Source organism: Ranitomeya imitator, chromosome 5, assembly GCF_032444005.1.
Source record: "Ranitomeya imitator isolate aRanImi1 chromosome 5, aRanImi1.pri, whole genome shotgun sequence".
Lineage (NCBI taxonomy): Eukaryota > Metazoa > Chordata > Amphibia > Anura > Dendrobatidae > Ranitomeya > Ranitomeya imitator.
Window position 1 is genome coordinate 674501897 of NC_091286.1, and position 11794 is coordinate 674513690.

The 11794-nt window shown below is 40.6% G+C and overlaps 1 protein-coding gene across 1 annotated transcript in view; it reads right to left on the reverse strand.

Annotated features, from left to right (window-relative positions):
- Nucleotides 1-11184, reverse strand: part of LOC138680973 (cytochrome P450 2K4-like) — an 89634-nt gene extending 78450 nt beyond the window's left edge. Inside the window, exons 1-2 of the mRNA XM_069768159.1 lie at nt 10968-11184; nt 1633-1795 (exon numbers count right to left, since the gene is read on the reverse strand). Coding sequence (XP_069624260.1) covers nt 1633-1795; nt 10968-11141 — 337 coding nt within the window. The 5' untranslated portion in view covers nt 11142-11184. The remainder of the gene's footprint in view (nt 1-1632; nt 1796-10967) is intronic.
- Between the last annotated feature and the right edge of the window lie 610 nt (nt 11185-11794).

Sequence of the window (11794 nt, forward strand, 5' to 3'; positions counted from 1 at the left end):
CATAAAATAAGGGTCAGAAATTCTGTTCGGACCAGCTACATGATCGGATACTTATTAAACTCATTCTGCAGCCAACAATAGCAAAGCAGAGCAGCTTGAAGGTGATTGAAGGAAAATGATGCAAACGTTTTAACGAAACCCAACTGCAAAAATGAATATTGACCAAATTTGGCCAAATTGTTACCATCTTTTCAGTTAGCCATTAAAAGGGTTTAACCACTGAGGACTCTCAATTCTAAAAACATTTCTATTTGCCAAAAATGCATGCAAGGGAATCTGTTAGGTGATTTAAGATGTCCAAATCGCGGGCTGTATAAATCTCAAAGAAATTTGAAGATCCATGTGTATACGCGAGTAATAGACATGTCAATAACCTCTAGCAATGTTGAGAAGAGCCAGACAAGGGCACAGTCAGATGAGTCTTGTCTTTGGCCATGGTCCAATGATCTTGAAATAATTTTTACCCTGAATAACTAGATCGGTTCCCTTTAAGTGAAAAAAAAATTACCTAAAGGTTTTCATATGTAAAATTATAGAGGACCAGACCCACTGGATCCCCATCAATTAGCAGAACAAGAGGGGAATAGTGACATCTGGAGCTCTGGTGCTCTTTAAGGGTTGAGTTGTAGCACCAAACACAGCTGTGAGAATGCTGCAGGTTCTGCAGGGGTGTTGACTCTCCAGTAATTTCCACTGCCTCCTTGTTTAGCTGAACCCAGAGGTCCCACAGTTCAAGCCCCTACTAATAAAATATCGATAACCTATCCTCTTGAACTTGGACTCTTGCATTATCCCCTGTTCCTTTACTTATGGCTTTTTTCCTGACATCCCCTATTTATTTTCCTTTTTTTAGCCCATTTGGGACCTACCCCTACATTTCGTTTTCCCTTACATTTTCTCTTGTCACAAGGTCAGTACATTGTTTTAACAGCTTGATCAATTTCCCTGAGATATCTGAATGTATATAACCTCTGCATAATGTTTGCGATTCTTTTGCGTTTGTCCTGCTGCTCCTGCATATATAATAATAATAATTTTATTTATATAGCGCCAACATATTCCGCAGCACTTTACAAATTATAGAGGGGACTTGTACAGACAATAAACATTACAGCATAACAGAAATACAATATATGTGATGGTATTTTTCTGAGATAGTGTATGATTGTATATCTTTTGCACTACGCCAGACAATTGCATATAATATTGTATATAGTGTCTATATTTCTGTCTACTGGGATTTATTGAGTTGACATGAAGTTCCTGATTTTGATTTATGTGTATGCTCATGTATATCTGTAAAGCACATTAAATTATGTATTTATTTTTTCAGTGAGGTTTTGACAAAGACCGCCCCTGGTCGAAACGTTAACCTTATTGTCCGCAACTACTATATGTCATGTGCACCCGGTGATGTTTATATGCATGAATAAAGAAATACTATTTTTTGCATAATCTTCAAACTACTTGAGTGCGGCTGATTCTCTTTTTGATTTCCAGAGGACAGGTCATCAATGCAACATTCTGGAAAGTCCCTTTGAGTTTTTAACGGTCATTAACTGATGGTAAAGTATGATGGTAAAGTATGAAGAAGTCATAGTATAGGATACTTTTTTCTTGTTACTATCTTACCCATTCCATTATCCATTTTCTCAAATATTGGAACTTTAGGTCGTTCTTCAAAATCTTCAGCATGCGTTATCAGGGCATCTTTAACAGCATCATATCCAGCTAACACCACCATCTTCGTCATGCCCATCTGAATACTAAACACCGGACCATAGACCTTTGAGAGCTTCAAAAAGGCAATCATAGTAAAATAAATACTAGATAACTTCATTATGTGGAATTCATGATATGAGACACAGCAGGCCATGAAGAAGTGAATATTATATATGGTTATATGGTGGCTGCCAAACACATAGTGTATGAGAGATATGTATCACAGATGTGGATGTCCTCTGTGATGTAAACCTGGAGTAATGCTCTAGTACATAAAGTAAAAAAGGAGATTAATTGGCCATGAGAGGGTTAGTTTTAAACCCTTAACGACCAGAGATATTTTTGGTTTTGCATTTCATTTTTTGCTATCCTTCTTCCCATAGCCATTACTTTTTTATTTTTGGGTGAAAATGGCCATGTGAGGGCTTGTTTTTTGCAGAATGAGTTGTAATTTTGAACGACACCATTAGTTTTACCAAGTCATATACTTGACAACAGGAATGAAATACCAAGCGCGGTGAAATTGCAAAAACAGTGCAATCCCACTCGGCGATACCAAATATGTGTAAGTTTGATTTTTTTATTGCTTTATATTGAATGGGTCGAAAGGGGGATGATTTGAACTTTCATATTTTTAAATTTTATTTTATATTTTGCAAAACTTTTTTTTACTTTTTGCATGCTTCAATAGTCTCCCAGGGTGGACCAGAAGCTGCACTTGTCTGATTGGCTCTGTTACATCCAGGCGATGATCAGATCACCTGTATGCATCAGAGTTGCTGACTTACTATGATGGCCGACTACCTGTTGTCATGGCAACCCATTGGTGACCCACGATCATGTGACGGGTGTCCCCAATGGGCGTTTTTCTGGTGCGATTGCCTGAAGCGAATGCTATATGCTGCTGTCAGAGTTTGACAGTGGCATTTAATGGGTTAATAGCCATGGGTGGATTGATTGCGATTTCCCAGCTGACATGTGCTGGGAAAGATGTGGACTCACCTACAGAGCCCACAACAAAGTGAGGGAGTCCGACATCGGCATGCATTTACACCCGAAGTCGGAAAGGGGTTAATGTGTGCAGCTGAAGAATTTGGTGGGACAGCTTTTCACAATATTAAAACCCCTGGTGTGGTTCTCATTGCAAAATGGGGCCTGTTTGTCTCACAAATGTTCAGTGTATAGAGGTGTGCGGATCTCTAGGATTGTGTGCCTTTGCTAAAGGACTAAAAAGCTGAACTCTTACCCAAGTGGGCAAACCCACAATATTGTATGGAATTTTTAGTATATGTTTATTTTTGTGCAAAACAAAGGCTGTAGTTAAGTGTTGCTGTCATGTAGTTTATGAGGAGTGAAAAAAACCAGCATAACTGTTAAAGAAATGGTTCCTGAGATACCTCGTTCCACTCCCGAGTAGCATTAGGAGGGAATAAGTATTTGATCCCTTGCAGATTTTGTAAGTTTGTCCACTGACAAAGACATGAACAGTCTATAATTTTAAGGATAGGTTAATATTAACATTGAGAGCTAGAATATCACAAATAAAATCCAGAAAATCACATTGTATGAATTAAATAAATTTATTTGCTTTTTGCAGTGAGAAATAAGTATTTGATCCCCTACTAACCATTAAGAGTTCTGGCTCCTACAGACCAGTTAGATTCTCCTAATCAGCTTGCTACCTGCATTACAGACAGCTGTCTTACATAGTCACCTTTATAAAAGACTCCTGTCCTCAGACTCAAATAATCAGTCAAACTCTAACCTCTACAATATGGGCAAGATCAAACAGCTTTATAAGGACAAGATCATAGACCTGCACAAAGCTGGAATGGGCTACAAAACCATAAGTAAGACGCTGGCTGAAAAGGAGACAATTGTTGGTGCAATAGTAAGAAAATGAAAGAAATACAAAATTACTGTCAATCAACATCGATGTGGAGCACCATGCAAAATTTCACCTCGTGGGGTATCTTTGATCATGAGGAAGGTGAGAGATCAGCCTAAAACTACATGAGGGGAACTTGTTAATGATCTCAAGGCAGCTGGGACCACAGTCACCAAGAAAACCATTGGTAACACATTACGCCGTAAATGTTTAAAATCTTGTGATGCTCGTAAGATCCCCCTGCTCAAGGCACATGTGAAGGCCCATCTGAAGTTTACCAATGAACATCTGGATGAATATGTGAGTGATTGGGAGAAGGGGCTGTGGTCAGATGAGACAAAAATTGATGTATTTTGCATTAACTCAACTCGTCGTGTTTGGAGGAAGAGAAATGCTGCCTTTGATCAAAGGAACTGTCAAACATGGTGGTGGAATCATTATGTTTTGGGGTGTTTTTCTGCTAAGGGCACAGGACTACTTCACCGCATCAATGGGAGAATGGATGGAGCCATGTACCGTAAAATCCTGTGTGACAACCTCCTTCCCTCCGCCAGGACATTAAAAAGGGTCATGGCTTGATCTTCCAGCAAGAAAATGACACAAAACATACAGCCAAGGCAACAAAGGAGTGGCTCAAAAAGAAGCACATTAAGGTCATGGAGTGGCCTAGCCAGTCTCCAGACCATAATCCCTTAGAAAACTTATGGAGGGAGTTAAAGCTCTGAGTTGCCAAGCGACAGCCTCAAAATCTTACTGATTTAGACAAGATCTGCAAAGAGGAGTGGACCAAAATTCTTCCTGACATGTGCGCAAACCTCATCATCAAATACAAAAAATCATCTAACTGCTGTCCTTGCCAACAAGATTTTTTGCCACCAAGTATTAAGTCTTGTTTGCCAGAGGTATCAAATACTTATTTCTCACTGCAAAATGCAAATAAATGTATATATAGTTTATACAGTGTAATTTTCTGGACTTTATTTTTGATATTCTGTCTATTCTATGCTTACTGAGCATCTTCTCATTTATGGATGGATGTCATCTGCTCTGGTGATGTGGCAGTTCTGAATTGGTCCACGGGCAAGGTCCTATCCATCTGAACATGTGTCTAGTGTATAAAAGCCTCTCAGAGGCACATGCTGGTGCGCTAGTATCATTTATGTCTGGCTGTTGTCAGTGGATACTCTACCACTCTGTCTGCATGTGTTGTGTGTCTGTCTAGCCTTGGGACTGTACACTTAGGCAGGCAGCTAGTGTCAGTGGGGGGAATTAGCCATTGGCTTAGCATCTGGTTACTGCATGTATGCGGTTAGCACAGTAGAGTTCCAGCACAAGCACAACCCTAGTCAGGGTATTATACAGAGCATCTGTTTTGTTTCTGTGTGTAAGTGATACAGCTCAGTTGCAGAGCATCTCTTTTGTTTCTGTGTGCGAGTGACACAGCTCAGTTGCTGAGCATCTCTTTCTTTTCTGTGTTCAAATGACACAACTCAGTTACAGAGCATCTGTTCCGCTTCTGTGTGTGAGTGACACAGCTCAGTTGCAGAGCATCTCCTTCATTTCTGTGTGCGAGTGACACAGCTCAGTTGCAGAGCATCTGTTTCATTTCTGCGTGTGAGTTCAGTTCATGTGCTGTTCACACTGAGTGGCGTTCAACCTAGTGTGTACGGACCAGGACCACCACAACAGAAAATGTTTAAAATACAGTTAGGGCCAGAAATATTTGGACAGTGACACAAGTTTTGTTATTTTAGCTGTTTATAAAAACATGTTCAGAAATACAATTATATATATAATATGGGCTGAAAGTGCACACTCCCAGCTGCAATATGATAGTTTCCACATCCAAATCGGAGAAAGGGTTTAGGAATCATAGCTCTGTAATGCATAGCGTCCTCTTTTTCAAGGGACCAAAAGTAATTGGACAATGGACTCTAAGGGCTGCAATTAACTCTGAAGGCGTCTCCCTCGTTAACCTGTAATCAATGAAGTAGTTAAAAGGTCAGGGGTGGATTCCAGGTGTGTGGTTTTGCATTTGGAAGCTGTTGCTGTGAGCAGACAACATGCGGTCAAAGGAACTCTCAATTGAGGTGAAGCAGAACATCCTGAGGCTGAAAAAAAAGAAAAAATCCATCAGAGAGATAGCAGACATGCTTGGAGTAGCAAAATCAACAGTTGGGTACATTCTGAGAAAAAAGGAATTGACTGGTGAGCTTGGGAACTCAAAAAGGCCTGGGCGTCCACGGATGACAACAGTGGTGGATGATCGCCGCATACTTAATTTGGTGAAGAAGAACCCGTTCACAACATCAACTGAAGTCCAGAACACTCTCAGTGAAGTAGGTGTATCTGTCTCTAAGTCAACAGTAAAGAGAAGACTCCATGACAGTAAATACAAAGGGTTCACATCTAGATGCAAACCATTCATCAATACCAAAAATAGACAGGCCAGAGTTAAATTTGCAGAAAAACACCTCAAGAAGCCAGCTCAGTTCTGGAAAAGTATTCTATGGACAGATGAGACAAAGATCAACCTGTACCAGAATGATGGGAAGAAAAAAGTTTGGAGAAGAAAGGGAACGGCACATGATCCAAGGCACACCACATCCTCTGTAAAACATGGTGGAGGCAACGTGATGGCATGGGCATGCATGGCTTTCAATGGCACTGGGTCACTTGTGTTTATTGATGACATAAGAGCAGACAAGAGTAGCCGGATGAATTCTGAAGTGTACCGGGATATACTTTCAGCCCAGATTCAGCCAAATGCTGCAAAGTTGATTGGATGGCGCTTCATAGTACAGATGGACAATGACCCCAAGCATACATTCAAAGCTACCCAGGAGTTCATGAGTGCCAAAAAGTGGCACATTCTGCAATGGCCAAGTCAATCTCCAGATCTAAACCCAATTGAGCATGCATTTCACTTGCTCAAATCCAGACTTAAGACGGAAAGACCCACAAACAAGCAAGACCTGAAGGCTGCGGCTGTAAAGGCCTGGCAAAGCATTAAGAAGGAGGAAACCCAGCGTTTGGTGATGTCCATGGGTTCCAGACTTAAGGCAGTGATTGCCTCCAAAGGATTTGCAACAAAATATTGAAAATAAAAATATTTTGTTTGGGTTATGTTTATTTGTCCAATTACTTTTGACCTCCTAAAATGTGGAGTGTTTGTAAAGAAATGTGTACAATTCCTACATTTTCTATCAGATATTTTTGTTCAACCCTTCAAATTAAACGTTACAATCTGCACTTGAATTCTGTTGTAGAGGTTTCATTTCAAATCCAATGTGGTGGCATGCAGAGCCCAACTCGCGAAAATTGTGTCACTGTCCAAATATTTCTGGCCCTAACTGTATATATATTTTTATTTAATAACAATAGAGACCATTAAAATATACAACCATTATATTACATGAATATGTATATGCATATATATAGTATCATGAATGTGCACGTATCAATCAAATCATTAGGTGGCAGGTCACTACATATTATCTAGTATACCCCTAAGGACTCCATATGTATCAACAAACCATATTGCTCATATCATAAAGTGCTTGTGCCAAAAAATCTATATAATAAGAATGTGCTTACAATGTGCATCTCACCAAAATAAGTCAGATATTCTGAGAAATTAATTACAGTGCATGATGTGCAAAACCATAAAGTGCTGTATAAAGGTGCTATATGTAAATACTGTCAGGAGTCACTTACTTATAAAGATAGGGGAGTTGTTCTGGGACCGCCAAAAACTTGATAGCGTGCACCCCGACGTGCGTTTCGGAAGCACTGTTTCTTCGTCCCCCTTTAATTAATTTCTCAGAATATCTGACTTATTTTGGTGAGATGCCTTGTTAAAGCATCTTGAGGCTTAGTCAAGAGCAAGATACAGGTGAATTTTACACTTTTTAACCCCTTTTATTACTCTCTAAGGAGTGGAGGGACTTCAGAGCATAACAAGAATCGTTAAATGGAAAATTTGAATAAATATAAATAAATTTGATGCAAATGGAATTTACTTGCTGAATTTGATTGAATCTGACACAATCATATTTTGGCAGACTCACACATTTCTAGAATCATCCTCCAGCAGTTGTAAACTTCTTCTGTTATCTTGCTCATGTTGGAAAAATGGGAAAACAAAACTACGACCATTTACGTAAGCCAAATTATTTTTTGTCTTACCTGTATTAAACATGACAAGCCTAAATGTTTTGTGCCTAAACTGCTATAATTACTAAAACACATCATTTGGAGATTAAATTATAGCTTCAAATATGACCTTTAGCTTATTTATTTTAATGAGAAATGTGTAAAGCTGCACTTTTCCTGTGGTGCAACTTCGGGGCAATTCAACATTTGTAAATAGGTTTCCTCTACTTAATTCAGTTGATCACTTAAGAGGTAGCACAGGTGAACAGTCTACAATGTCATGTAAAAGTTTGGGCACCCCTGGTCAAAGTTACAATTATTTTGAACAGTTAAGCAAGCTGAAGAACATTTCCTTTGTATTTTAGGTTATGCATATATACTGTATACATATAGCAAAGTGTTTTCAAGTTGCCCTTTCCTTAGTTTGAAATGGGATTATAAATTAGAAATTAGAAATAGAAATTAAGAGGAACAGTGGAGGTCAAGATAAGGTCTGGAAGACCAAGCAAAATATCAGTGAGAGATGCTTGTAAGATTCCTAGAGAGAAAAATTAGAACCCTCACTTGACTGCAAAAGACTTAGCAGGAAAGAAAGATTTAGCAGACTCTGGAGTTGTGGTACATTGTTCTAATTTTCAGAGATGCTTTTACAAATACAAATATGACCTTCATAGAAGAGTCATCAGAAGAAAACCTCTCCTGCATCCTCACCATAAAATCCATAATCAGAAGTATGCAAAAGAACATCTATACAAGCCTGATGCATTTTGGAAACAAGTCCTGTATACCGATCAGGTTAAAATAGAACGCTTTTGGCCACAATGATCAAAGGTATGTGTGAAGAAAAAAGAATACAATATAGGAAAATGTGGTTAAATTCTGCGTTGCTGAATCATCGTAGTCCAAAAGTATTATTAAAAGTGGTTTTTATTCAACACATTTCTGAGTTTCAAAGAACTCCTTCATCAGGATCTCAGAAGCCCGTTGAATAAAAACCACTTTTAATAATACCTTTGGACTACAATGATTGAGCAGCGCAGAATTTGACCACGTTCTCCTATATTGTATTCTTAACGGCCGGTCCTTCATGGATCTGTGGCAGCGAATCATTCCAATGCTTGTGGATCGCCCCCACGTTAGGGCAATGGGGCACTCGGAGCTGGGCCGTTCGGTTCTTATCAGGGATGTCACGGTGGCCTGACCCAGTCCGTGGCCCCTTTAGAGGGCGTCCAATAAAAGGACAAAAGTTAATAGGATAATGTTTGTGACGCCACCTGTGGTATTCGGTCAGGGTGACCGACGCTGCTTAGGGTTCCGCTGGGGTGATGTTATGGCAGCTAGATGGTATACCTTCCCACAGGTGAAGTGTATCCCCAGGGCTTCCCAGAGTGTAGATGGTGAATGGTGGATGTTGTAAGGTGCAGTGAAGAACGAGGATACAAGGTTGCAGTCTCTTTACCTTTACTGAAGGCTTCAGTGTCCACAGTCAAGAGCACAGACCACAGGGCAGGCAGAGTCCGGCCGGTCTGAAGGCAATTCCAGAGTCCACCTTATCCAGGTGGAAATCAGTAGCCTTCCTCTAGTGCCTGAGTGTTGTAGTTCCTCCCTGCTGAGCTCCTCGGTGAAGTCCTCACAACTATCATAGATGTAATGTCCATTCTCTCTGTCTCCCTTATGGATAGGATAGGACAAACCCGTATGACAGATGGCCTGAGGCTTTTTACAGGGACCCTATGATGCCCCAGCCCCCACAAGTTGCCACTGTGCCTCCTGGGTATAAGGTCGGGCAGCCAATGTGGAATCAACTGTCCTGCCAGTCTCTGAAGTAAAGCATAGAGATCCTTACTCCCTTGGTGTTCTGGCTACCGGCTTCTGCGCTTCAGAAGGAAGCAGCCTGCTCCTGGATGGTCTCCCTCATATTCCTCTCCTTTTCCATGACTTCGTTTCTACCTCTCTGCAACGCAATTCCCTTTGTGTCCTTTCCTAGGATGCTGCAGCACGTGGGGCATGCGCAGCTCTGTAAACCCTCGTTCTCCGCAGACCTCAGTCTGCATCTGGCTACCTCTCACTCCAGCCAGCATCAGCTTCAGTCTGCATCTCCTCTGTCTCTCTCTAACTTTCTGTCCAGACTCCCAGTTTTACCTAATTGTGAGGAGTGCCCTAGTAGATAGAAGCATGGCTCCCCCTGGCGGCCTGGAGTGTGAAGTGTGTTGTGTGGTTTGTGATACCTGGTAAGGTGATCTCCTTTATTGCCTTCAAACGTAACGTCACTCCCCCTGGTGGAAGAATGACATTACTGCAACGACCCGGACTTTGGGGCGCTGCACTTGTCTTAAGCTACATCTGGTGAGGGCTATTACCATGCATTGACTACTTAATCTCGGATAAAACCCTATTGTGCTATTTCTCTCCAACAGTTTTTATTGAAGAAAAGAGGGCACAGAAAATTAGGAAAAGGACATCTCACCAACCATTAAGCATTTGGTTTTCATGTTTTGGGGTTGTGTTGCAGCTAATGGCACAAGGAAATTTTCATGAGTAAAAGAAAGAATGGATTTAATGACATTTCAACAAATTATTGATGCACACATAACACAATCTATAAAGAAAAGCTGAAGCTTAAAAGGTGAAATCCAAAACAGACTACCACAAAAGGTGCAAGCTGAAGGTTTTACAATGGCCCTCACAGTCAACTGATCTGAACATAATTAAAAATCTGTGGCTAGACCTTAAAATAGCAGTGCATGCAAGACGACCCAGGAATCTCACAGAACTGGAAGAAATTTCCAATGAAGAATGGATGAAAATCCCTCAAAAAAGAAGTGAAAGACTCCTAGCTGGCTACAAATAGGTTTTACAAGCTGTGGTGCTATCAAAAGGTGGTGCTACAAGATACTAACCATGTAGGGTGCCCAAACTTTTACATTGGTCAGTTTTCCTTTTTGTATTTTAAAAAATGTAAAGGATGAAAAAATATATATATATATTTGTGTCTAATATACAAAGGAAACGTGTCATCTTTAACTTTAGTCCTTTTAGAGATGATTTCATGTTCAGTTTGCTTAACTGTCACAACAGTAATTTTGACCAGGGGTGCCCCAAACCTTTACTTGCCACTTTAATATTGGCGAGCACTTCTAACAAATCCCCTAGTTACCTCTTTAGCTCTATAAAAAGTCATATAAAAGAGATTGTCACTTACCTTTAATAAAGTTTGATGAAGCCCCTTTAAGAACACAAAATGCAGATTTCCAATCAGTGGCAGTTTTCTGGGTCCCGGAGGAAATTTTTTGTTCTTGTTATTCATCCAGTTGTGTAAATAATGTATAATATAGAGAGTGAATAATGTTATTAACACAATAGCTATGACCTCCATTTGAAACTCTTGATCTGGATGACTTTACTCGGGATTTGAGATTGAAAAGGATTATAAATTAAGGACTATAAATAATTAAAAGAGATCAAAGTTTGAGCCATTAGTAAACATTTTGAAATCTGTTTTGAGATAGAGAGAGAGCAAACACTGATGCCAAAGGTTGGATTCAACTTGAAATACCATAGCGGGGTGATAATGGAATTGTGAAAGGTTACATAAGGCTGCTTTCTTACACAAAAATATGCCACCCATGCCCACAGGTTGTGGTTAGTAGGGTTGAGCGAAACGGGTCGAACATTTTCAAAAGTCGCCGACTTTTGACAAAGTCGGGTTTCATGAAACCCGATCCGACCCCTGTGCGGGGTCGACCATGCGGTACGCGACTTTCGCGCCAAAGTCGCGTTTCAATGACGCGAAAAGTGCCATTTCTCAGCCAATGAAGGTAAACGCAGAGTGTGGGCAGCGTGATGACATAGGTCCTGGTCCCCACCATCTTAGAGAAGGGCATTGCAGTGATTGGCTTGCTGTCCGCGGCGTCACAGGGGCTATAAAGGGGCGTTCCCGCCGACCGCCATGTTACTGCTGCTGATCTGAGCCTAGGGAGAGGTTGCTGCCGCTTCGTCAGATGCAGGGATAGCGTTAGGCAGGGTCCA